Source organism: Phyllostomus hastatus, unplaced genomic scaffold (genome assembly GCF_019186645.2).
Source record: "Phyllostomus hastatus isolate PE091 unplaced genomic scaffold, TTU_PhHast_1.1 phas_scaffold_21, whole genome shotgun sequence".
Taxonomy (NCBI): Eukaryota; Metazoa; Chordata; class Mammalia; order Chiroptera; family Phyllostomidae; genus Phyllostomus; species Phyllostomus hastatus.
Genome location: NW_025334017.1, coordinates 38525701 through 38552861, shown reverse-complemented (window position 1 = coordinate 38552861; position 27161 = coordinate 38525701). Strand labels below are relative to the sequence as shown.

The 27161-nt window shown below is 37.1% G+C and overlaps 1 protein-coding gene across 1 annotated transcript in view; it reads left to right on the top strand.

Annotated features, from left to right (window-relative positions):
* The first annotated feature begins 809 nt into the window (after positions 1-809).
* ATAD2 (ATPase family AAA domain containing 2) overlaps positions 810-27161 on the top strand; it is a 63955-nt gene continuing 37603 nt past the window's right edge. The window contains exons 1-8 of the mRNA XM_045861331.1: positions 810-4366; positions 12798-12946; positions 17658-17707; positions 19221-19380; positions 20147-20249; positions 20494-20581; positions 21900-22118; positions 22677-22794. Of these exons, the coding sequence (XP_045717287.1) occupies positions 4199-4366; positions 12798-12946; positions 17658-17707; positions 19221-19380; positions 20147-20249; positions 20494-20581; positions 21900-22118; positions 22677-22794 (1055 nt within the window). The 5' untranslated portion in view covers positions 810-4198. The remainder of the gene's footprint in view (positions 4367-12797; positions 12947-17657; positions 17708-19220; positions 19381-20146; positions 20250-20493; positions 20582-21899; positions 22119-22676; positions 22795-27161) is intronic.

The following is a 27161-nucleotide window of genomic DNA, read 5'->3' as shown; positions in this document are numbered from 1 at the left end:
GGAAAGGACCTCAGTGTCCATGCCCCTTCTTTTCCTAAATCAGATCACTCCTCCCTGCAATAACTAGAGATTGAAAAAGGAAAGGAGTATTACCTGCCAAAGACCAATTCCAGACTAACTCTTTAAATTTCCTCAGGCTGCTGTGACACATTACCACAAACTAGGCGGGGGAAAAAGCACAATGGAATTCATTCTCTCAATTCAGGAACCAAAAGTCTGAAATCAAGGTGTCAGCAGGGTTGGTTCCTCCCGGAGGCTCTGAGGGAGAATCTGTTCCATACCCGGCTCCTGGCTTCTGGTGGTTCCTGGCAGTCCTTGGTGTTCCTTGGCTTATCAACGCACCACTCCAACTCCTGCTCCCATCTTCACATCACCTTCTCTGAGTGTCTCTGTGTGTCAAACCTCCCTCTCTTTTCCCTTAAGACACCAATCACTGGATTTAGGGTCCACTATAAATCCAGGCTGATCTCATGTCAAAGATCTTTAATTACATCTGCGAAGACCCTTTTCCAAATAAGGTCACATTTACAGGTACTACAGTTAGTTCGGAACTTGGACATATGATTTGGAGCGCATGGACCAATCCACTACACCAACCAAAATCTGAGGCAAACGTGGTAACTCTTAATATTGGGGCAGAGAGAATAAAGAATCAAGAAAACCCTTTGGCTGGCTCTGTCTATGGTGTTCTGAAATATCTCTTTGCTTATTTTAAAAGAACTAAAGTGACTGCTATAATTTCCATGGAAGTCAATTTGATAGTATTTAACAAAATCACAAATGCATATGCCTTTTGGTTGGAAGGTCTTTTTATACACTTTTACTGAGGTATATAATATGCATTAAGAAAAGAGAACATGTCAGAAGAGTAGACTATGTGACTTTAAGTATTGTGCTTTCCACTTCCATTTATATGGCATAAACAATCATTTTACAGCTTTTTTCTAAATTAATATATATTCAATGTAAAAAAAAACAAAATTGAGAAAAGTACAAAGAAACTACACAACAACCACAATATTACTATGAAGAAATTAACCATTTGTAACAATGGAAAATTGTAACAGGGGTGAATTGTAACCAACACCAGCATTCTTTTGTCATTGTTTCTGTAAGTGCAAACTCTGACCATTATGTAGCGTGTAGATGAACAGCATGTTGGTATTGTATAACAATCCCAGAAATCAGTTTCAAAAGATACAGACCCTGACCTTCAGGCATCCCAGTTCCGGGAGATTTGCTGACCTTCAAGCACGGAGCCAGGATGGCGTGACGTCAGGATGACGTGAATCCATGATGACTAAACCAGGATGTTGCACACCGGACCATCCCTTGCCTTGTCGGAATGGACTGTGCTAGTCTTCTGCATGTAGAGAACTCAGCAACCCCTTCCTTCCATCTCTTTCCCCCTCTCCGTCCTTATAAAAACCTCTGCCTCCACTGAGAGGGAGAAATGGGCTTTTTGCTTGACATGAGTCCCCTGTCTTCTCAGGAGATGGGCTTTGAGATATGAGGCCCCCATCTTTCAGGTGGCTGGCATCTAGAAATAAAACACTTCCCTTACATCCGCACATGCCTCCCTAGTATTGGCTTTCATAGAGGCAGGCAGCCGGACCTGCATTTGGTTACACATTCACATTTTGTTGTAGTTTCTTCTAGGCCAGGGATGTCAAACCCCATTTTCACCAGGGGCCACCTCAACCTCAAGGTTGCCTTCAAAGGGCTGAAAGTAATTTCAGGACTGTATAACTGTAACTACTCCTTAACTGTTAAGCGAGAGCTCAGCACTTCCACCAGATAGAAACAAAGTGCCAGGCCTGATAAAGCAAGGTGGAGGGCCGGATTCAGCCCGCAGGCCTTGTGTTTGCCACCTGTGTTCTAGGCTTCTTCCAATGTAAATATACACATATACTTAAAAAAAAACAAAGATGGAACTGTATGATCCTATTCTTTGTAGTTTCTTAACATTACCATGCATTGTGCACATATAATTTTCCACATAATTAAAACTTTCCATATAATTAAATTAACAGTTACATTCACTTTGCGGAATGATGCCCAAACAATTGAACCACGCTGGTCAGGGCTACTTCATAATTTTTCCTGACTGAGTAGCATTCTTTTTAAGTGAGGCCCCACTTAATTTCAAGTTGTTTTCAGTTTTTTGACATTGTGAATAATTCTGTGGTAAATATCATTTTATATGTACTTAATTTTTTTATTTTTCAATTACAGTTTACATTCAATATTCATTTTGTATTGGTTTCAGATGTTGAAAACATTTTAAAAGCCAACATTTTAAGTGCAGAATATATATGACTCTGTATCTTAAATGTGTATCAAAAGGAATTCCTGATATTCCCTCCAAACTTGCTTTAGCCATAACCATCTCCATCCAAGTATAGCTTCATCTTCAATTAGCTCAAATAAACAAGCAAACAACAACAACAACAAAGCAAACACTGGAGTCATCCTTGACCTGGACTCTTCTCTTTTTGTATTAGTGAAATCCAATTAATCAGAAAATTCAGTTGGCTCTTTCTTCCACAGAGACCCATAATCGGACCATTTCTCATTACTTTCATTGCTTTCATACTCTGTCAGCATCACCTCCTTCCTGGATAATTGCGGTGGCCTCCTAACTAGGGTTGCCCCACTCAGCAAATAAAAATGCAGGATACTCTGTTAAAATTGAAGTTCAGATAAACAACAATTTTGTTTTAGTATAAGTATGTTCCAAATATTGCCTTCTCCACACAGCAGCCAGAGGGATTCTTTGAAAAAGTCAGACTAAGTCACTTCTCTGTTCAAAATCCTGTGATGTCTTTTCATCTCATTTGTAAGAAAAGGTAAAAAACAAACAACAACAAAACACCTTACAGCCAAGGCCCACCCACAGCTTGCAAGATCTGCTACTGTGGACTGGTTCCTCTTTTATCTCATTATCCTCCTCCTCCTCCCCTTCCCTCTGCTTGCACTTCCCTTCTCCCAGACCTGCCCAATGTCCTTTAGGTCTTCGCTTATACTCCTGGGTGATACCTTCTCTACTCACCCTGTTTAAAATTGCACACTTCCTTCTCCTTCCATGCTTTGTACTTCTCTGACATCACCTTCCTTCCACTAGAATTGAAGTTCCATGACAGCATTTTTGCTCTTTTTGTTCACTGCTGCATCTCCAGTGCTTAGAATAGTTCGCAGTCAAATAATAGATGCTCAATAAATATTTAATAAATGTCGAGTTAAGGCAATGTAGTTATCCAAATCAATAAATAGCTTTTGTGTCTGTTTCCCGTTCACATTCTGATCATTCAGCATGTTGTTATCTATTTCAAAGTAGTCAAGTGACTGCTGTAATCCTAAACCCATTTTCCGGTAATTCTGTAACAGTAACACACATTTATGAGCGCAGACACGGTTCTAAGGTATAACAATATCTCAGAACTTTAGGTATTATTAGTTCACTAAAAGATGAGAAAATCAAGAGACGGAGAGGTGAATAATTTGCTCAAGATCATATAGGTGGGACATGGCAAGGTTGGGTACAGATCCTGCGTTTTTAGCTCCATTTCTGTTTTCTTTTGAACTTGTGTTGGTTAAGATACCAGTAAAAAGCTCTCAGGGATTTAAGTCAAAACTCAACAAATGCTAAGTGCTTTTTACCCCTCCGGGCAAGCGCTCGACATTTTGCATTTGAATCCTGCCCTGGGGAAGCTGAAGGCAGGTGTCTGAAGGGGCGGGGAGGAGCCGCCAGACCCCCGCCAGCCAATCAGAGCGGGCGGGAGTCTCCCTCCTCACCCCGCCCCCACTCTGACATCCTCGCGCCAAAATTCCAAACAAGACTTCTCGCCGCTCCCCGCCGTCTCCCTCCGCCGAGTTCCGCGAACCGGAACTAAGTAAGAAGAAGAAGTGAGCGTTCTCCCGCCACTGTCCGTTCAGGTCCTCAACATTATGGGCGCGGGTTCTCAACTTCGCCTGAAGTCCTTCCCTGCACGAATGAGGAGTACAGTTCCAATCCCGCCGTTGTAGGGTGGCGGCGTGGGCGGGACGAGGCAGCGGAGGGATTCCTGGAGCGCGCGCCGAGAAAGCGGCCGCGGAGCTTGTGGCGCCAGAATTCAGAGCGCGGAAGAGCCGGAGCGACCGCTACCTGGCACTCGGGTCTGTCTCGCGCCGCGGACGCGGCGGCCGGAGACCGGAGAAGATGGTGGTCCTCCGCAGCAGTCTGGAGCTGCACAGCCACTCCGCCGCTTCGGCCGCGAGCTCCCTAGACCTGTCCAACGAGTTCCTCAGCTTGGAACACGTCGGCCGGAGGCGGCTCCGCTCGGCCCGCGCCGCCGAGCAGTCCTCAGTCGCCGCGGCCGCTGCGAGCGTGAGTACCGGCCTGGGGCGGGCGCCTGGGGCCTGGCCGCAGGGACTGCTCGCGGCGCGTCGCCCCGGTGGGGCCTGGCGGGTGGGCCCTGCGGTCCGGATGACAGTTGCGGGGGGCGGTTGGGAGTGTTGTCGAGGACCGGTAAATGGAAGTCTTAAGATCGGAGCCACTAAGGGTGTGGGTCGGGCGGAGAGATCGGGCTGCCTGGAAAAGAGCTAAGCCGTGATACCTACTTTTACACGGGAGGAAGCCAAAACCCTGTGGAGCTGAAGCGCAGTGCAGGGGCGAGCCCGGGGCTGGGAGGCTGTCCCCGCCCCCCACCTCGCACACTTCCCTAACCCGTCGCCCGGGCTCCCGCCCCGTGTTCTCCTCCATCGAGGGCAAGACACGTGTTCGGACTGTTAACTGTCCGCCTAGTAAAGGTTTTAGGGACCCGGGGGGTGGGGGGGTGGAAAGAGTGTCATTCCGGTTCCCTGACCTCCATGGACGATCCAGAGAGTTTCCGTAAGGAGAGCGCGGTGAATAAAGACCAGGTTGCATAGTGTGGGGATGGAGACCAACATTTCCCGCACACCCGCTGCTCTCAAGCCTCATGACAGCCCCACGAGCGTGGGGAGCTGTGTGTGTCCGCAGGAAGGAACGGGCTCCAGAGGTGACCAGTCCAGGGGTGGCTCCCAAATCGGAGCTTGGGCTCCGCGCCTCCGAAACCTTTCCCTTCCTGTTCTGCCACGCTGCAGTTATAAACGGTGTCCGCGGGGGAAGTTTCCCCGCCGAGGGGCTGGGGCGGGCAAGTCTGGAAAGACGTGCTCCTCCTTCGAAGAGGGGAAAGGGAGTCCCTCCCCTCCGCACCCCGGCTGTTGGGAGAGTCACGGGCGGAGGGGACCGGAGGAAGCCAGCCTGGGGAAGTCAAGGCAGCAGGAAGCGGATTAGTTCTGCCGAAGGAAGGGGAGGCGTGGCGTGGGGATGGGAGAAACGGGGCCCGCGAGCGAGAGGCCACGGGGAGGTGTGTGGGGTGGGGGAGTGGCCGCCGCCCGAGTGGGGAGCCGGGTTCCGTCCTGGGCGCCGCATCCCGGTTGCTGCTCTGCCGAGGGCAGAGTCCTGCTCGGTGTCCGAAAATGCGATTTTGAACTGCAAAAACCATTTCCTGGTTTTCAGGATCGGCTGCTCTGCCCTGTGCAGAAGTTGGTAGCGGTCTGGGGAGGCCCGGCACTTCTGCACGGAACTCGGGTCGCTTTATCAAACTGTGTTCAAGGGAGCTGATTGTTTCAGTAGATACTTACTGACTGCTGTTACCTGCAGGACAACACTAGATCCTGTGCCTGTAATGGATTGAATGCAGGCTAAATAACAGGTGTTTAAAACAGCTGTCAGTTTTGAATCTCAACAGTCATCAGCAGGTTTCTACACGTTAAAAGGTGATACCCACCACACGGGTAATGAGAATTAAATGTGATCGTGCGTATGAGATTACCTGAACGCTTGGCATAAACTGTAGTTAGAGCTCAGTCATTGTTCGCCATTTGGACCAGTCAATTTTAGTTAATGGTCTGTCGTCTTTCCAGTTTCTCAGGCCAAAAACCTCGGTCATCCTTGACTCCTCCCATTTTACGTTAGCAAATTCTGTTGGCTCTGCTTTCACAATATATTCAGAATCTGACCACTTATCAGCCTCTCTCTCCATTGTTGTCGTGCTGGTTCAAGACATTATTGCCTGGATTATTAAAATAGATTCTTGGCTGGCATCCCTGTTTTCCACCCTTATATACATATATACATATGTGTTGTAGCTTGACCTTGCTCGAACAGAACTTAGACTAGCGAAGGAGACCTAACAGCAATATACAGAGACTATTTGCAGTAAATGTCACATCAGTGGCAAGTGGTGGTGGAGCAATTAGCACTCAGCTAGCTGAATGTTATAGGGTGGAAAGGATTTTTTTTTTTTTTAACATACCTGGATTTCCTGTAGGGATTATATCTTTTTGAGACACAGTATTACTCTCTTCTATAAATCTCCTGTGACCAAATCATAACCCTCAGAGGGTTACTTAGTGAGCATGGGGTTGGATCAAAAGAAATGGATAATCTTGAGGGGGCAGTATATTCATGTTGACAAAGCTCACCAACATCAAATACAAAATATACCTTTGCGATTGGACTGTTTTCTAATCTGGGAGCTTTATATTCAATACATTTGACTCAATTATAGCTTGACTTTTTTTTTCACCTATCATGTATTTTGGAATGTTAATACCCTGACTGTATTTGGATCTAATTTATAGCCTCAACCACAGTCTCTGACAGCATTTCTTAGGGTAGGTCACTTTTAAATATAGTTGAATTTACTCACATTTATTAACTTGGATTTTTTTTTCCATCTAATCTCAGGCTGACCTTATCTTTAAGTTCTGAAGGTACCTTTAGTCACCCATTCATTAACCACATTCTACATTTTGAATATGATCTCACTCAACTGAGCTTCAGGATTTTTCTTCCCTTGATTTGTATGGATTTTGTTGTTTTAAATTTGTTTTTTGTTTTTGATTTATGTCCTACCAACCTTATGAGTTTGGGTGCCCCTTCTGTGGTTTCCTCTTCCTCTAGGGTTAGACTAGCCATTTTCTATTTCTGTGCTTTCACAGGTCTAGGACTCTAAATTTATGGTTTTTCTGATGCCAAAGACTCACTTAAGGATTGGTGATAATTGTACATTATTTTTGGATTGTGTTAATGTACACTTTTATTCTCTATGTTAGGTAAAATAAAGCATGCTTTAGTTTGTAGAAGGTATGGGTTTTTAAATTGTATATTTATTTGAAAGTCTGGAAAGATACTCGAAACTCAACAAAGATGTATACAACATACAGGAGGTTTTCTTAAAACTAGAAGCATAACACAGCACAGAAAAATAAAAAGTGTACAGCTTAGTGAAGTATCACAAATCATGGATAGGGAAGTTTTGACATGTGGCAATGAGTATTGTTCCCCTAGAGTTGGTTGACATGGCTGCTCTTTATTTGAAAGAGGCTACTTGTTTTAACTGACCCTTCATTTTAGGTTTAGAAGTTGGGACTTCTAAAACAGGAATCGGATGAGGTAATGTTTAGGATGGATTATAGACAACAAATCTGGAGTTTGGAAGGCCCATTAAAAGATTATGATATTAATTGTATAGCACTTGCTATATGCCAAGCAAGGTACATGATATGTACACACACATTTGCCCTATAAAGTAACAATATCCTCATTACAAATATGAAAATTAAGGCACAGAGACCTTATGTAACTTGAACAAGATTATACAGATCTAAGTTAAGAACCAATCCTAGGCAGTCTGTCTGTCTTGGGCCTCTTAATTAGTACACTGTTATCACAATAGACCAAAGCAAAGCAAAGCGTAAATTAAGATGGAACTAAGAGGAATGGAGAGAAAAATGCCAAATAATATTGCAAGGGGCCTGAAAGTTGTTGAGATACAGGGAAGGAAGGCAATAAGCCAAAAACATGAATAGTAGATTGTTGGGGATATGTGGTGAGAGATTGGCACTATGTATGTTTGGGACTGATCCACCTGTATAGAGGTGATGGTTGAACCTTTCAACGTGAAAAGAAACATAGCAAAATACAAAAATATTTAAGAAGATCTGGAGCAGTGGCTATATTTTAAGGATGAGAAGAGGATGAATTATGTAAAAAGGAGTAGTATCATGTAAACCAAAGGGTCAAAGCATTTAAAGAAAGGAGTGATCAACTCCACAGAAGTCAACAAAGTAGAGCAGAGGCCATTGGACTTAGCTATTGAGAGATAGTTTTAGATCCACTGAAAGAGCTGTAGAGATAGAAACCAAATAGTTGGAGCTTGTGGAATAGATTAAAGGTGAGGAATTGACCATACCTATATTTAGCTAAGGAGGGATATTATAACTATACTAGGTATAATATACCATTGTGCATTACAATATGCTGCTGTTCAAACTTTCAAGGACCTCAAAGTCTGGGTGAATGCATTTTATGTCAGTATTATAACTATGATTTAAAAAATCCCACCTGCTGATGTGGCTCAGTGGGTTGGGCACTGGCCTGTGAGGCCTGCGAACTGAAAGGTTGTCAGTTCATTTCCAGGCAGGGTACATGCCTGGGTTGGGTGTCAGATCCCTGGTAGTGGGCCTGTGGGAGGTAGTCAATCAGTATTTCCCTTGCATATTGATGTTTCTTTCCCTCATTTTCTCCCTCCCTTCCACTGTCTAAAAAACAAATAAAACTTAAAAAAAACCCTCAAACCTCATTTGTTGAATTGATGTTGAATTAACTTAATCAACCGACCCTCATACATATTTTGTTATGAATTTAAAGCTTTAATAAACTTAGTTTTCTGTGGGAAAACAACATATTAGAATATTTCTGCCCTGGCTGGTGCAGCTCAGTAGATTGAGCATGGGCCTGCAAACCAAAGGGTCAGAAGTTCGATTCCCAGTCCAGGACACATCCCTAGGTTGCAGGTCAGGTTCCCAGCAGGGGGCACATGAAAGGCAACCACACATTGACATTTCTCTCCCTCTCTTTTTCCTTCCTTCCCCTCTCTCTAAAAATAAATAAGTAAAATCTTTAAAAAATTATTTCAAAATATTTCTGTTATGCAGTTGTGTCAACCTTGGGGAAAAACTTGTTATTCTATTGGTATACTCCCTGAACTAGTTTACCTACTAACTCTGCAAGATTATAAGACTTAAAATCTAACAATATATTTTTACTCTTTTAATACTTTTAAAGACCTATCAGTGCTCCCAATATTTAAGTAGGTTTTAGCTAAAGAATAAATGTGGACAGTACATCTTTAGGCTTTGTTTTCAGATCATGTTTTCTCTTTGTTATTCTTAGGAAAATCTTTTCTGGTAGTGCATGTTGTAAAATGTAGAAAGTGAAAGTCCCCATTTTTATCATCCGGTGTTAATTACTCTTAGGGCTTGGCATTTAACTTACCTCTTGAGAATTATTTTGATAAGCTATATTCAAATGTGACTTTGATTTAATAACTGCACTAGTTTCCACCAGAAATCAGATATACACAAGATAATCTATTTATGGCACACAAAAAAATTGCAGATAAACTAAATGTGTGATATATTAAGCACTTGTTAAGTTGATTAATGTAATGGGTGGACTACTCTCCATTTTAAAAGATTTTTAGAATAATATTTTATGATATGGGAAATGTTTATACTACTAGAAAAAAGTTATAAAACATATAGTATTATTGTAATTTTAAAATCATGTGAATATGTTTGCATAGGAAAAGCATGCTTTGTACACCAAAAGGTTAATGGTGGTTATCTGAATGCTTACTTCATTTCACATTCTCTTATAAAAAACATGTTTGAAAGTTACTGATATTTTAAAATTCCCTAGTGTGTACATCTATGTAGGTGATTTCCCCAATACCTGTTTTGTCTTTTTTTTCTCCACACTGTTCAGATTCCTTTTTTGAAGCCTATTGCTTATTTAGGAAGGATAGACTAAGCCACTCACTATACAAATTAAAGATTCACGTATGACATTAAATCTTCCAAGTTTCTCAAGGAATTTCTTTTTGCAGTATTTAATACCCACTTCCTTTCTTTTTTCCTGTGGAAACGTGCATCTTAAAAATTATCCCCAGGAGCCCTGGCTGGCATGGCTCAGTGGATTGAGCACCAGCCTGCAAACCAACAGGTGGCCAGTTCAATTCCCAGTCAGGGCACATGCCTGGGTGCCTGGGTTGCAGACCAGGTCCCCAGATTGGGAGGCTGTCAAGAGGCAACCGATTGATGTTCCTCTCTTTCTCCCTCCCTCCCCCTTTCTCTCTAAAAAAATAAAAATCTTTTAAAAAATTATCCCCAGGAATATGGGGATAATTTCTTTTTATTAAAAATTGACCATTTTAACCATTTTTTAAAATGTACAGCTCTGTAACATTAGGTACATTGACATTATTCTGCAACCATCACCACCATCCATCTCCAGAATTTTTTCATCTTCAAAAACTGAAGCTCTGTATCCATTAAACATTAATTCTTCATTCTTCCCTTCTCCCAGTCTCTGACATCACTGTTCTGTGTTGTCTCTATAAATTTAATTATTCTAAAAGCCTCACATAAGAGGAAACATCCGGTATTTGTCCTTTTGTGTCAAATATTGTCACAAAAAATGCTTATTTCACTGTTTTCTTCTGACAGTTTTGAAATGTTTTTAGCTTCATATTGTACATTTTAAAGCTGCAAAGTTTCCCCTACCCCAGTTTGTTTAGAGTTACAAAGAAGATCGTTTCTGTCGTCTTTTAATGTTGCCATTAAAAAATAAAACCATTACATCAGACTTGTTACAAGTATCCACTGGAATCTAAACACCATAGTTATTTGATACTGTCTTGGAACATTAAAATAATACACTGACAAGCTTTTTTAGCAGTCAAAAATTTTACCTTGATTCTTTCTTACCCCTTCTTTCAATTTGTATTTCCAAACCACCTAATCCATAGCGTTTTATCTTGATTTATTTTTATGCTTTAAGGTTGTTTATTATACTTTTATACTTATAATACAAAATTTGAAAAATTTACTCACTGTGTATTGAATTATAATTATTACTATTCAGTTGATCAAAACAACAAAAACATTATTTTGATTAAAATGATGAAGTATATGAACTCCTAGGAGTTTATCTGTAAAACCCTACCCACCCAATTCATGTATCTATGAATAAGTCTTATTGCTGGAGACAGTGTTTGACATTAGTTCCATTGTTTTTATAATTTTAAGCACTGAGAAAACATTCATATTAAATAAGTAGATAGTAATGAAAGGAATTTTGTTTAGCAGTGCCATTCAGATTTTGGGCTTTTGTGCCAAAAATCTTTTGTCACAGTCTCCTAGCTTAATTAGGCCTCTTCAATTTTGTTGAAAGCCAAGAATTGGAAACCACTTAACAAAGGTAAAAGTTTTGTTGCCTAGCTTAGTCATTCGACTTCTTAACACCTACGCTTGTGTTTTCCTTTATTTGGCTTTAGGAAGGTTTCGTAATGCCTTGAGGCAGTACACAATAGAGAAGACTCAGAATGAGTGAGAGATAGGACCCTGGGTAAATGAAAGAGGATACCTTATGTTAAGGTTGCTTTCTTAGGCAGATCAGTTTTAAGAAAAAGTATACATGGAAGTTGAGAATCTGGAAATAGATTTTCTTCAAATTTTCCTTGGAAAGTCTTACCTTAAACTGCACCCATCCAAGATGTAGGTGTTTGTTTTAAAAATAATACACCTACCTAAAAGTATAGGTATCTTTTTTCAAACATCCTTAAATACAGGGGTGGGCAAAATTAGGTTTATAGTTGAGACAGTTTATCCTTGTATTATTTGTTAATTATTGTATTATTTGTATTACAACTGTAACCCTACTTTGCCCATGCCTATATAAAAAAAGTACACTGGAAAAATGCCAACAAATCATACAGACATCACTTAATATTTTATTAAGTACTTGTCCAATTCTTACAAAAATTCTTGTGGCATACATATCTTTATTTAACTTGTGAACCAATTAAATATTCTGCCCATACAAAATTAGGTGACAAAATGTCCTGATTTAAAAAAAAAATGAAGTAACAGGGGTAAAGTCGGTTGGGGGCAGACAAAGGATTAATGTTTCTTTTTCTTTTAAAAAAAAAAACAACACTGCTTATTTTTCTAAAATGATCAATTTTCAGAGTAGTAAGGTATTCAGTTATAGAGTTGTTAGGTACTTTTGCTTTCTCTTCTAATGTAAAAATACCCTTATACAAAAGGTGTATAGAACTTTTGAATAGTTTATGACAGAAATTTGTAGCTCATAAAGCAGTCCACTATCTTAGAGCCTATTGTGCAAAAGTAAAGTTACATAAAGCTCTGGTTTTTGCAAGAGGTTAACATACATACCTAAGCAGTCTTTAAATTCAGTGGTTGTATTATCTGGGTGAAATACATAGTAACTCCTTTTCATCTTCCAAGCCAAAATTATAATTCTGATAGTCCAGTTATTTTAAGGTTGCAACCAGTGACTGCACAGCAGACAATGGTGTGTGTGTATCTTTCTAATTTCTGTAGCCTTAAAATAAAGAAGTACTTACTGTTGTGAACTAGTACAAATGTTTTTTTTTTATCAGTGGTGGGAAATTTCACTATGTAGACTACTTGTTGTGAAATAGAACTATAAACCTCAGTAAGTTTTAATTAGCTATTTCATAAACATTACTAATATTTATCATAAGATGATTATTCCAAATATTAACTACTGGGTAGAGGCAAAATGATTCTGCACAAAAAACAGTTGTACAAATGTGTAATCAGAAAACTCTTAGGAGTCGTTTAACTTGGGAATTTTGACTTAAGAAAAACTTAGATGGTTTTCTTAATTTTTCTTGAAGGATGGGTCTTCAGTGAAGGAAGTTGAAACCTACCACCAGAAACGTGCTTTAAGGACTTTGAGAAAAAATGCACAGAATTCTTCAGATTCTAGTTTTGATAAGAATATGGAAATAACGGAAACACATGCTAATGGCAGGCATTTTACAAGGTAATACACCTGGGTGTTCGTTTGCTAATTCAAAATAGTTTTAAAGTAATAATTTAGGATTTGTGTTTCATTTTTAAGTGGTCATCAAGATTCCAGTGTTATAGACTGTTAGTTTAAGTAAAGTTGCCTTAAATGAGTATTACTGAATTAAAAATTTAATGTGTGCACAGATTTGTTTTTATTTTCATGTTCAACGACCATATTTGTGATATGCAAGTGACAAGATTGGTTGACTTGTTTATGATGTAGTGCTGCTTCATAATCTTTTTATAAAGTATTCAAAGTAGTAGTTATATTTTTCGAATTTTTGATTGCTTGCTATCAAATTTTTCATCAATTCTGAGTCATTTATTTTTCTGTGTTGGTGCTTCTAAAGCAGTCTTCACATAGGGGCAGAGAATGACCTTTTTTTTTTAAGTTGTCTAATGGGACTAGATGCTTTTTACATATTTTAATTTTGTTTCTTAAGAATCTTGAGGTGTAGGCGATATGAATCCCATTTTAATTCTCAGGAAATTAGTTTTAATAAATTAGGTCCTAACCCATGTGGCTCAGTTGGTTGAGCACCATTCTGCAAAGTGAAAGGTCGCAGATTTGATTCTGGTCAGGCACATGTTTAAATTGTGGGTTTAGTCCCTGAGTACCTATGGAAGGCAACCAATCATGTTTCTCTCTCACATGGATGTTTCTCTCCCCGTCTTTCTTCCCTCCTTACCCTCTTCCTAAAAATAAATAAATAAAATATTAACAATAAATAAATAAGTGTAATTAGGTAGTTCATTGAACTTGGGTTTGTTTGGTTCAGGGCAGATGGCAATTTTAAATCTAACTTTAATTAGTTCAGACCTTCACTTTTCTCCCCACTTGGGTGAGCCTAACATAAGTGGAGGGAAGTACCAATTAGAATGAAACTTATTCTTCTCATAAATTTCTCACAATGATTTAGAAGACCAGAACCCTCCCACTCTTAAATAGAATTTTTATTCTTATTTTGTGTAGTGGATTTTCTACATAAGTGAGATGGTGGCCCCTTCAGTTTTGTTCAGTTATTTAATACATATTTTGTTACATTTTTTAAAATCCTCACCTGAGGATATGTTTATTGATTTTAGAGAGGAAGGAAGAGAGACACAGAGAAAGAGATAACATCGTTGTGAGAGAAGAAGCATTGATAGGTTGCCTTCTGTACCAGGAATTGAACCCGCAGCCTAGGTATGTGCTCTGACTGGGAATCAAACCCAAAACCTTATTGGTGTACAGGATGACGCTCCAACCAGCTGAGCCACCCCGCCAGGGCATTGTAACATTGTTTTTATTTGTATCTTATTTCATCTAGTATTTATGGAATATTTACTACTGCATTTCATGGAGTCTAAGATAACAGCAATTGAAACACAATTTATGAAACAGTAAAAAGGAAAAAACACTGAAAAACTGTGATATGCCATCAATTGTAAGACATCCCAATTTGAGAGATGTTAAAATGGGAGGAAATATACAACTTTCAGAATTGATGACATGCAGTTTAAGCTGAAACTTGAAGAAGCCTTTTTGGGGTAAAAGGAATGGTCCGTGAATTCTCTATGAGAATTTTTTCTTCTTTTTTGTTATTTTTGCCTTTTTTTTTTTTTTTTGTCCTGTGAGAATTTTTAAATTTAGTTTACGATCTGAAGAAAAAAAATAAAACATTCTGGATCATCTAAATTGCTAGCATATGAAGAATAGCCATAAAATTTCAGACCTTATATTTGTGTTTACAATTAAATTGGCACCAAGTATTACTGCTTTAGTTATTTCAGGTTCATGAGATAAGAACTGAGTCTGACCTTAATACATAAATAATTCATCTGCTTCCAAGATAATGTCATGACATGCTTGCTATTCAAATGAAGGTTTGAAGCACCTCAACTAAAGAAGTGGATGAATTGAGTCATCACGAAACACAACAAACGTAACTTACCAAACTCGAGAAACTGATAGTAGTAAGACATTTCACACAGCGAATGGCTATTTTGTTTCTCCAAAACCTCATAATGTTAATATTTTTGTTGGTTGGTTTTATGGTTTTATTTATTTATATTAAATATAATTTATATCTAGTTTGGCTTATACATAGTCAAAAATTTAATGTTGTAAGTCCTCAAAATTTTAACCTTTAAAAGGACCTGGACATTATTTGCATCTGTGAAATATTGTGCTGGGCTTAATGCTTAAAAGGTTGTAAAGGAGTATTTTAAAGGTATTAAATGGTTTTTAAGTTGGATTTAAAGATAAGTGACTTAGATTTTTAAATTAGATTCCTTATAAAATATATTGAATTACTATCTTTTTTATTACTTTTAAATAGCAACTTTAATGAAATATAATTGACATACCATAAAATTCATGATTTTAAAGTGTATGATTCAGTGGTTTTAGAATATTCACAATATTGTGCAATCATCACCACTGTCTAATTTCAGAACATTTCATCAACCCCAAAAAACCACTGTGCTCATTATACTCCCACCCCAACCCCTTGGGAACCACTATTCTACTTTCTGTCTTTATAGACTTGCCTATTATGGACATTTTATATAAATGGAATAGTACAATATATGGCCATTGTGTCTGACTTCTTTCATTTGGTATATTGTTTTGAAGATTCATCTGTATTGTAGTATCTATTAGCACTTCATTCTTTTTATTGCCAAATAAGATTGCATAGTATGGATATATCACATTTTGTTTTATCTACTCATTAGTTGATGGACATTTGAATTGTTTCTATTTTTTTTGGCTATTACAAAATAGTGCCATGAACATTGGTTTACAAACTTGTGTGTGGACATAGAGTTTTGATTTATTCTTAATTTTATTTGTTTGTTTGTTTGTTTGTTTGATATATGCCTAAGATTTCATTGCTGAGTCAAATGGCAGCTGTTCTAATATTGAGGAACTGCCAAACTGTTGTCCAAAGCAGCTGTACCCTTTTACATTCCCACTAGTGAAGTGTGAGAGTTCCAATTTCTCCACATCCTCACCAGCAGTTGTCCTTGTCTGTCTTTGTTTTTAGTCATTTTAGTGGGTATGAAATATTTCATTGTAGTTCTGATTTGCATTTTTTGATAGTTAATAATGTTGAATATCTTTTCATGTGCTATTGACCATTTGTTTTCTGTGGAGAATTTGTCTTTAAAAATAATCTTCCGGTATTCAGATCATTATTACAAGGACTATTCTATATAACATCAGGGTCTGCTTGTCTAAGAATTACATAAAGTAGCTTATAGTAGTATTTTTGAAATCTGCTTTATATAGTTACCCCGTTTCTTATCAGGGTGACCCATTTGTTGGGTGGTTTGCCTAACTGTAGTAATCTCTTCTTTCTCTATTCCCTCTGACCCTTTCGTTTTCAGTCTATTTGGGGCTCAAAGACCAGAAGACTAAGGCTGTTAAAATAATACAGAAAGATTTGAGTAAGTGCCTTGAGGGCAGGATCTATATTTCTTTGTTTTTGGAGTTCTTAACTAGGGTCCAGTAGTTATAGTTTTCAGGGACACATGAAACCTCTGAAATATTGTTTAAACTTGTAAGTGTATATGCAGTTTTCTAGAGGTAAAGATTCATAGCTTTGATCAGATCTGCAGGTGTTAAAGAAACAGTTTACAACCCCTGTAGCGGAAAAGTGCTCCCCTTCCTCAATAGGCAAAAAAGAAAGAAAAAGGAAAACACCCCTTTAATCATTGTGTCCCTACCACCTAATAGGAGCCTGGTTATTGAAAGTAGACCTTCATGGTATGGAAGGAGGGGCTCTTTTTAGATGGGTCGCTCAAAGGTTTTTATTTTGTTCTTGCTTCTTACTTGTGTTCTAAGAGGTAAGGAATTAATGAAGACTTGCTTTGTTATGAGGATACATGAGCTAACTCTGCTGGTTAAGATGTTTTCATTATAAAGTGTCACATTTGAAATTGCTCATGTATAACCAGCCCACTAGAAAAGAGCTTGATACATAAGTAGATTAATAGGTATAGCTTATCCAAGTATGGAAAATTGATTCCCTAAAAATAAATTAATGAGACATATTGTTTTGTTTGCTCAGTGGGTTTTGGAAAAAAAGATGAGAGGAGGATTTTTTTTTTTTTAAAGCATTGGAACATATCCTTTCCAATTCAGTAGATTCTGTCTGCCAGTTTGTGGGATTATCTTGATGTATAAATGGGACTGTTTCTACATGTGACTGATAATGGAATATGTAAACTATAGCCAGCAAATATTCTTAGAAAAAAATCAACATGTCACAAAGGGACATTAGTTTTGTTTATAGTTATAAATTCCTCCAGGATGTAGTGCCACTATATCCCTGTGGTATAAGATACATTGTCTTATTTTTGCTCAATGCTCAGTTCAATTATACCTAAATACTTAGGCTAAAGATTTCATTTCTTGTTTTAAGTAAGATGCTTTAATTAATTCTGTTTAGTTAAGAGTTAATGCATATATCATTGAATTTCACAACAGGTTTCTCAGACTTTGTTTAGACATGATTTGCATAAACATACTCAGCATATTCTCAAGCTTTTTTTTTCCCCACTGGTTTTTAGGTTTTTATGTATCTACGAGTATTTACTCTCCAAGCTGATTTAACTTTTTGTCCTAGTTTGTATATTATGAAATATAGCCTTTAAAATTATGTCAGTTATTTTGAATTCTTTAATTCTTTTAAATATAGGCAATTGGCCAGGCAGCAGGCTAATAAAAAAAAAGAAGAGCACAAAGAAGGTAAGGAATGTTAAAGACATTTCAAATGTTTAAAATGTAATTAATATTTTGTTTACTAGTATATTGAGATATATACAATAGACTTCCCATATTTAAAGTATACAATTTATTTGCTTTTGACATAATATACCATGAAACCATCACCACAGTAAGGTAATGAAAATAACTGTCACTCCCCCAAAATTTCCTCAGGTCCCTTTAGTATCCCTCCTGTCTCCCCAAACTCCTCTCTGTGCCCTTCACCCCTGAGAATTCCTGAGTAGCCATTGATCTATTTTTTAGTCATTATCGATTTCTTTGAACTTTCTAGCATTTTCTACTTATAATTCTATAAGAATTATACAGTATGCATTCTTTTTTTGTCTGGCCACACAGCATAATTACTTCGAGAATCATCAATGTTGTTGCTTTTTGTTGCTGAGTAGTATTCTATTATATAGATATACCATAATTTGTCCTGTCCCATCCCCTCACCCTGCCAGTTTTATTGTGATATAATTGACCTATAATGTTGTATAAGTTTAAAGTGTACAAGGAATGTTGATTTGATACACCTCTATATTACAAAATGATTACTAATATAATTTAGCTAATATTTGCATTGTGTCACATAATTATTTTTTGTGGTGAGAACATTTAAAATCTACTCTCTTAGCAACTTTCGAGTATGTAATACAGTATTATCAAGTATAATCATTATGCTGTAGAGCCCCAGAACTTACTCATAGTTGGAAACTTGTGCTCTGAGCAACATACTCCCTTACCCCTTATCCCCCAATCCCGGGCAACCACCACCATTCTCGTCTTTTTATGAGTTCATCTTTTAGATTTCACGTATAAGTGATGTGATATGGTATCTCTTTTTCTCCATCTGACATATTAGCATAATGCCCTCAAGGTCTATACATGTTGTTGCAAATGGCAAGATGTCCTTCTTTCTGGTAATATTCCATTGTATATATACAACAGGTCCTCGAATAGTGTCATTTTGGTTAATATCATTTCTTTATAACATTGATGAGATACTGTAGGAGCTTAACTCTTCATATCAATTAACTTATGGTAAAGTTGGTTTCATTATGTGTCATTTTGCTTAAAGTCACAGACCCCATCAAGAGTGTTATATGAGGACTTACTGTATTCCATGTCTTCTTCACCCATTCACCCATTGATGAATACCTAGGTTGTTTCCCACAATTTCTTTATTCATCTTTTGTTGGATGTTGTTTCCAATTTGGGACTGTTACAAAACTGTTTTGCACATTTGTGTCTAAGTCTTTGTATTATATATCTTCCCATTTCTCTTGAGAATGGAGTGGCTGGAACATATGGTAGGAGTATGTTTTAACTTTATTTTGGTTTTCTAATATTTTAAGAAAGGTTAAGTTCAAGATACTATACTTTTGTTAGGTGAAAGTATAACTGTTCAATTGTTCATTTCAGAATTCTTTTATAAATGCTTTTCTTTCAAATCTTTCCCTATATTTGTATGTATGTGTCTGTGAATAAAAAGCAATTCCAGTTACTCGGTCACTGAGGACTAGAAACATTGTTCAGACTACAGAACACTTGCATGAAGAGAATGGCGATGTTGAGGTTCGACGCAGTTGTAGGATTAGAAGCCGTTACAGTAGTGTGAACCAGTCTGTGCTATTTGACAAACTTATAACAAAGTAAGTAAAAAATTATTTATTTATTTATTTTAAAAAATATTTTATTCATTTATTTTTAGAGAGGGAAGGGAGGGAGATAGAGAGAGAGAGAAACATCAATGTGCAGTTGCTGGGGGTCATGGCCTGCAACCCAGGCATGTGCCCTGACTGGGAATCGAACCTGCGACACTTTGGTTCGCAGCCCACGCTCAACCCACTGAGCTATGCCAGCCAGGGCTGTAAAAAATTATTTAGATCAAGATGATTTAAGTGACAAAAACTTTCTGTTGGGGAGAGATCATAAATTTCGACTAGCCTGAATATTTAATGCATTTAGTTTATTTAAAGCATAAAGGAGGATGATTGCTAGAGAACTTTGTAATAATCCTATATACTCATACATATTTAAAGTCTTTGAAAAATGTAGAAAATATTTTTATACAAGTAAATCAAGAAACAGATATTTTAAAAATTTTATTTTATTATTTTTATTTTTAGAGAAAGGGGAAGGGAAGGAGAAAGAGATGGACAGAAACATCAATATGTGGTTGCCTCTCACACACCCGCTGCTGGGGACCTGGCCCACAACCCAGGCATGTGCCCTGACTGGGAATCAAACCAGCTACCCTTGGTTCACAGGCTGGCACTCAGTCCACTGAGCCATACCAGCCAGGAAACAGATATTTAAAATGCCAGCACTCAATATACAGTGGAAGGAAAATTAAGTGTTTAATATACTATTAATATTTTAAAGTTTTAGCTTATATTTATATTAATTTTTTTAAAGCACCGCTGAAGCTGTACTTCAAAAAATGGATGACATGAAGAAGATGCGTAGACGGCGAATGAGAGGCCTGGAAGACTTGGCAGTGTTTAATGAAACAAAAGAAGTAAATATATTCTTCCATTAAGGGGATGTTTTAATCTTCAGTTTAACCTTTTCTGTAGTACCTATCCACTTTTGGTTAAATTGGTCATCTTATTCAGTATTTGTTTGATCAGGCACTAGTTATTGCTGGAGTTGTAAGAGTTTATAGCTGTAAATATCTTTATTTTAAGCAAGATTGGAAGATCCTACTGAATTTTTAAAATAAATATTCTAAATGTTAATGGCTTTTATTTGAACATTCTCAGGGGAATCTTAATATGTACACAAGAGGAAAACGAAAAGGTATTCAAAGAACTGATGAAGAAACAACTGATAATCAAGAAGGCAGTGTGGGTTAGTCTTTTCTCTTCTATCTTCTGAGTCTGAATTTCAGTATTTTTATTTAGTAGGATGCATCCTTTTTATTTAGAAGTTGTGAGGATTGGTCATAATTTAAAAAGAAAGTGAGGGCAGAGAAGTGTTTCAAAGGGTGGTATATTTTGTTTGGGAAAGTATCTGAAATCAACAGTTCTAAAGCAAAACTGTTTTGCTTGTGTAATACATCTACAGACAACATACATATCTCTCTACCTATTTTAATTAATTAGTTAATTAACATTTAGAGAGAGGGGTTGGAAGAAAGAGAGGGAGAGAAGCATCAATTGGTTGCCTTCTATGCATGGCCCAGCTAGGGACCAATCCTGAAACTCAGGTATGTACCCTGAGTGGGAATCAAACTGGCAACCTTTTGCTTTGCTGGACAACACACAACCACCGGAGCCACACCGGTCAGGGCTCTCTCTACCTATTTTAATTTTAAAAAGAAACTATTAAAGTTTGACTCTTCTCTTTAGGACTTATTACTGTACCCTAGCAGAATTTTTCTTGAGTGAAAACCAGTTTTCTGAAGTGCATTTTATTTTTTATTTTTTAAAATATATTCTTTTTTTTAATTATTATTTATTTATTTATTTATTCTTAGGGAAGGGAGGGAGAGAGAGAAAGAGAGACATCGATGTATGGTTGCTGGGGGCCATGGCCTGCAGCCCAGGCATGTGCCCTGACTGGGAATTGAACCAGCAATGCTTTGGTTTGCAGCCCATGCTCAATCCACTGAGCTACGCCAGCCAGGGCCTGAAGTGCATTTTAAATGTTTGGTGTTTTATATTATCATAATCACCTGTATTAATGAAATTAGCAGTAATAGCATAAAGTTTAATTTGGTACTGACAGTAGCCTTTAAATTTCTTTCTCTACTTTCCTTCCTCTATTTGTTTTTATTTTTTTAAAATATTTATTTATTTATTTTTAGGGAGAGGAGGGAGAAAAGAGGGAGAGAAACATTGATTGGTTGTGTTTCATACTTGCCCTGACCAGGGACTGAACCTACAACCTAGCCATGTGCCCTGACTGGGAATCAAACTGGCGACCTTTTGCTTTGCGGAACTTTGCCCAACCAACTGAGCCACACTGGTCAGGACTCTAGATGTTTTTAATTCTACAATTTTTTTACTTCATTTAAAAGAAATTTTAATATTGTGAAAGAATTAGATTCTTTTTTTGAATTTATAAGTGAATACATTTTAACAGGAGTATCTTTTCTCAGTTCCCCATGTTAAAAATTGTCAATGTTTTGGTGAATATCCTAAAAGTAAATATTTCTTAATTGTAGAATCATCTGAAGAAGGTGAAGACCAAGAAGATGAAGATGATGGTGAAGATGAAGATGATGGTGAAGATGATGATGATGATGGTGAAGATGAAGATGATGGTGAAGATGATGGTGAAGATGAAGATGATGAAGATGAAGAAGATGGAGAAGAAGATAATCAGAAACGGTATTATCTTAGACAGAGAAAAGCTACTGTTTACTACCAGGCTCCACTGGAAAGTAAGTGCTATATTTGTTTATCTAGGAGATGTAATTGTATATTACCTTTGTTTTTACAAAGGTAATACATAATTCCTCTATTATTATTTTTTAAGTTTTTATTTTGCGTAATGCTCATGGCTATTATCCTTCTTAATCAATCCTAAAAGTGCAAGGTGTCAGTTTTTCCAAATATAGTTAAATTTTAGCTTTGACTAAATCAAATAATTGGCCTATTTATTATCTTAAATTTTACAGCCTTTGACTTAATTTATTTTGTAAGTTATGTAAATAAGACTGCTTTTGATTAAGGTCATGCCTTAATACTTATGACATACACATGCAAGGCTGATACTCAGCTGTTATCCATCAGTGTAATCATAACTGTTTATGGCCAGCATATGTTTTGGTTGTTGGTGTTTTTCATAGCAGCCTTGTAGACATAAATGATTTAAAACATGAACTATAAAATATTTAGTGTTTTCATGGCAGGGCAGCACCTGTGTAAGTATTTATATGAAGAGCAGAATTACATCCAAATATAATTATGTGTCATGTACATCTTACTCTTTTCTTAAGAACCTCGTCACCAGAGAAAGCCCAACATGTTTTATAGTGGCCCAGCTTCTCCTACAAGACCAAGGTATCGATTGTCTTCTGCGGGACCAAGAAGTCCTTATTGTAAACGAATGAACAGGTTTGTTCTGAAAAGTGACTGATTTATGACAACATAATTGTGGCTATGTTAAGGTAGGAATCTAGCCTTAGGATTGGGGATGTTATGATACAATTCCAGGATCATATATGGGAGAGTTAACTCTGCCTTTGGTGCTCTAATTCCTACTACTGCTGACTAGTTCTTGCTTTTGCTTCCACTAATAGGAATTGTTAATAACTACCATGGTAAGGTAATTTACTACATTGGTCCCCACTTTAGTGACAGAGAGCTACCTTTACTTCAGTGTTTACTGTATTCCTGGCTTGGTATTAAGCATTTTGGGTAGACTGTTTTCTTTAATCTTTGCATTAAGTTAGATGTAGGTATAGTGTTATCTTCACATACTATTACAGACATATTTTCCTATGATGACAAACACTGTAAGCTACACAGCTTCTAAACTTATGACTCCAACTATCTTTTTCTGTATTGATTTTAAAAATTTGTTTCATATACTAGGAAAATAATTTTTTTGCTATTTAAATTATTTGTAAGTTTATTTTTATTTCACATTCCAGCATTTGTTGCTTGTCTGTCATATTTAAGTTCAAAGAGGTAGTTCTTGTTATTTCCTCATTCTCCTGAATAATAAAACGTTTTCTGATCCATTAGAACTCTCTGGATAATAGTAGCATTATAGTAGTTTGTGAATAAGAGCTTGTTGGTGAAAACTAAAACTGCAGGGAAAAAATGACACTGGTATGGGAGGTGGTACTTTTTTCTTAATAATAATTTGCTCAGAAGTAAGATTGAAGTCCTCTGAGACTTCAGCTCTGTGAACAGTTCTTGGAAGCTCCAAGAAGCAGACTATCTGATCATGTTTTGGTCATGCAAGTTAACACCTCTGTAGGTGCTGACAAACTCCTAGGAAAAATATAAAGTACAACCTGTGTCTCTGGATATTTTAATTTCATTTTCAGAATGCCAAAATCACAAGTGTACATTCTAGATTACTTGTTTCATTAATCCCTTTTCTTACACCTAGAGCCATCCTTTTCTTACACTTAGTATCCATCCTTTGATGGAGGACCAGGAAGGCAAACTCAACCTGCCAGGGTTGTCCAAGATAAATTGCACTTAACGGAGGCAGCACTGTTGGTACTCTTCATAGGCCGCCTATAATATTGTTAAAGACTGATATTTTGATAGTGAAAAAATTTAATGATTTTCAGAAAAGGAGACTAAGATGTATTGCTCCCTGGAATCCCCAACAATCATAGGACTCAGAGCAGCTCTTGGTTGACAGACTGAAGGGGCAGATCTGTATTTGATCCAGCAGAAATGAGAGGCTGGCAGTTACTTTGAGATTTAATTTTTTCTCATCTTTTCTGGGTTTGTGTTCCTGGACTAACATACTTGTTGACTAACTACTTCTATAATCAGCACCTACAATGTGTCTTGCAGAAAGTAGAACTTTTTTCCCCTTTTGGTTCAGTCTAGTCTTTCTCTCTGTAAAGTGTCTCACAATGTTGTACAGCTCCTTGGGTGCAGGATTTTTCCCCCTGTTAATTATTTAACAAATGTTTCAATACTACTATGTGCCAAATACTGTGGATATAAAAATGATGAAGCCAGGATTGCTACCCTTGGATGTCATAAACTAGTGGAGGGTCCTGACACATTTAAGTTAAAGTATGAACTAAGATTTAAGATGTATCCTGGAGTCATATTATTTGACTTGCTGACCTTTTTGGTGTTCATTAAACTTTTTCTTTTTCATCGGGATATATTCATACACTGTTTAGTTCACCCACTTAAAGTATATAATTCAGTAGCTTTAATATATTCAGAGTTGTGAAACTATTACCACAATAATTTTAGAACATTTTTCTTGCCTCAAAAAGAAACCTATACTCTTTATATCACCCCAGCTCTTCCAGTACTTTCAATATTCCCATCCCTTCAGTCCTAAGCCACCACTAATTAACTTCCTGTCTTTATAGACTTGCCTAGTTTAGATATTTCATGTAAGTAGAATCTCTTGTGACTAAGTTTCTTTCGCTTTGTATAACACATTCAAAGTTCATCCACATAGTAACATGTATCAGTACCTTGTTCCTTTTTATTGCCAAATGAGATTCATTGTATAAATATATCATATTTTGTTTATCCATTTATCAGTTGATGGACATCTGAGTTGTTTCCACTTTTGACTGTTAATGAATAATGTTACTGTGAACAGTTCTACACAACTTTTTGTGTGGACATATATTTTCATTTTTCTTGGGTATATACCTGGAAGTGGAACTGCTGGGTCAAATGCTAACTATATTTAATGTTTCAAGGAAGTGCCAGATTGTTTTCCAAATGGCTGCCTCATTGTACTTTCCTACAAACAATATCCTAGAGTTCTAGTTTCTCTGTGGCTTTTCTGACACTTGTAATTACCTGACCTTCTTATCAACTTCAATCCTTTTTTTTTTTCTTTCTTGGCAAGGTGTTGTGAACATCTCGTTTTTTTCTAACAACCTTAATGATAGTCATTTTGCTTAGCCTTTTTATTTTTTTCATCAAGAGGCCAGCTTCTGTTTACAGTTCATGTTCTACAGCTACTTAAGCATGGAAACAAAGCACATGTTCAAAAATCATTTGAACATTGCTTTTAGTATCCATGGCAAATGGTTAAGAAACCTTTCAACCAAGTGCAGGATCTTCAAAGGGTCTTTTGGCAACTTGTCATATTGGAGCTTCAGGAATACTGCCTTTAAGCAGGATTTTTCTTCCTTATGGTTGATAAGCTCTAGTCCACCAATTTTCAACTGGTGTGCCACAAGAATTTTTAAAACATGCAATTCCTCAGTATTCAGTCTGAGGCACTGGCCTCTTTTCCTTTAGACTATCAAATGAAAAAATGACAGCCACCAACACAACAAAAGCCACCTGTTGTGAATGAATCAAAATTATACTTTTGTTTGTCATGTCGGCAAAAAAATATATTTCTTGGTGTGCCACTGAATTTTAGTAATTTATGTGTGCCATGAGATGAAAATGTTGAAAAATCACTGCTCTGGTCATCTAAGGCTTATTCTTTTGCTTCAGTCTGCAGTTTCTAGAATGAGCCTAGTCCCTTTGAATAAAAAGATAATATAAGGGGACTAAATGGTAATGGGGAAAAAAAGATGAAGATGGAAAAAAAGAGAGAAGATAACATAATAGCACACTGCTTTACCAATATTCCAGAGTGCTTCTTCTTTGTTGTTAAGGACCTAAACTGGCAACTCTGGATGTTCTAGTTAGGTTCACAATGCTTGGCTATGCCAAATTTTTCAAAGGTTTTTAGTAAAATGAAAAAAAAAAATGAGTGTGGGTGTGTGTGTTTATAATCCTTTTTAAACTGAAGTAATGGCCTTTCTACAGTATGGAGTAATTATGAAGAACCTGGACCTATCACTGGAACAGCTTAGGTTGCCATCTCAGTTCTACCACTTATTAGTGATCTTTGGCAAGTTACTTAGCCTCTCTGTACTTCAGCTTTTTGATCTGTAGAATGGGGATAATAGCACCTATCTCATTGTATTTCGAGAATTAGATGAGTTAATACATATAAAGCATTTAAAATAGTATCTAGTACATATTAAGGGCTACATGTGCTTGTTATTATAACCATATTTTAATGTTTAAAAATAATCCCTATTCACAAATCAAATGGAAATTTTGTGACAATCCACAAAGTCTTGTTGTTTGCTTATAACTTTATGAGTTTATGAAATAAACAACTGGAAATCACCAGTGTAGAGTTGTACAGAATGAGAATTTTTGAAATAGATAGACATGAATTTGAATTCTGACATCATCATTGACTGACTCTGATATTTTGAGTATGTTCTTTAAACTCTGGTCCACATTTGCTCTGACTGTAAAATGAGCCCACTAATAAGTACTTTTCCAAAGTTTTAATTAATATTGAATGAGATGTGACAACTACTTGGTACAAGGAGCGCTTAGTAAATATTAGTTCCTTTTTTAAATTTGAAGTTAGTCTTAATTTTATGTGAATGCATACTGAATTCACATGCAGTTATGTGAATTATATGACTATAAGTTAGTCTCTTTGTAATATTAAGGTTAATATTAGATAAGTTAGTTTTTTATATAAAATTTCAGACTTGTACTAGATAGTTTTAGTTTCAGACTGATCACAGAAACGCTCTCAGGCATGTTTTGGTAGGTGGACAGTGGAGGATTACATTCTCACTAATATCTGTGTTTTCACAACCTGTCTTTCAAAACCCTCGGAGCCATTTATATGTTCACAAGTTGGAATTTTTAGAAGGCTTTACAAAGGTAACATGCATCAGAAACATCTTCAGCAGTGTCTGGGCCAGCACTACTTAGTCACATACATT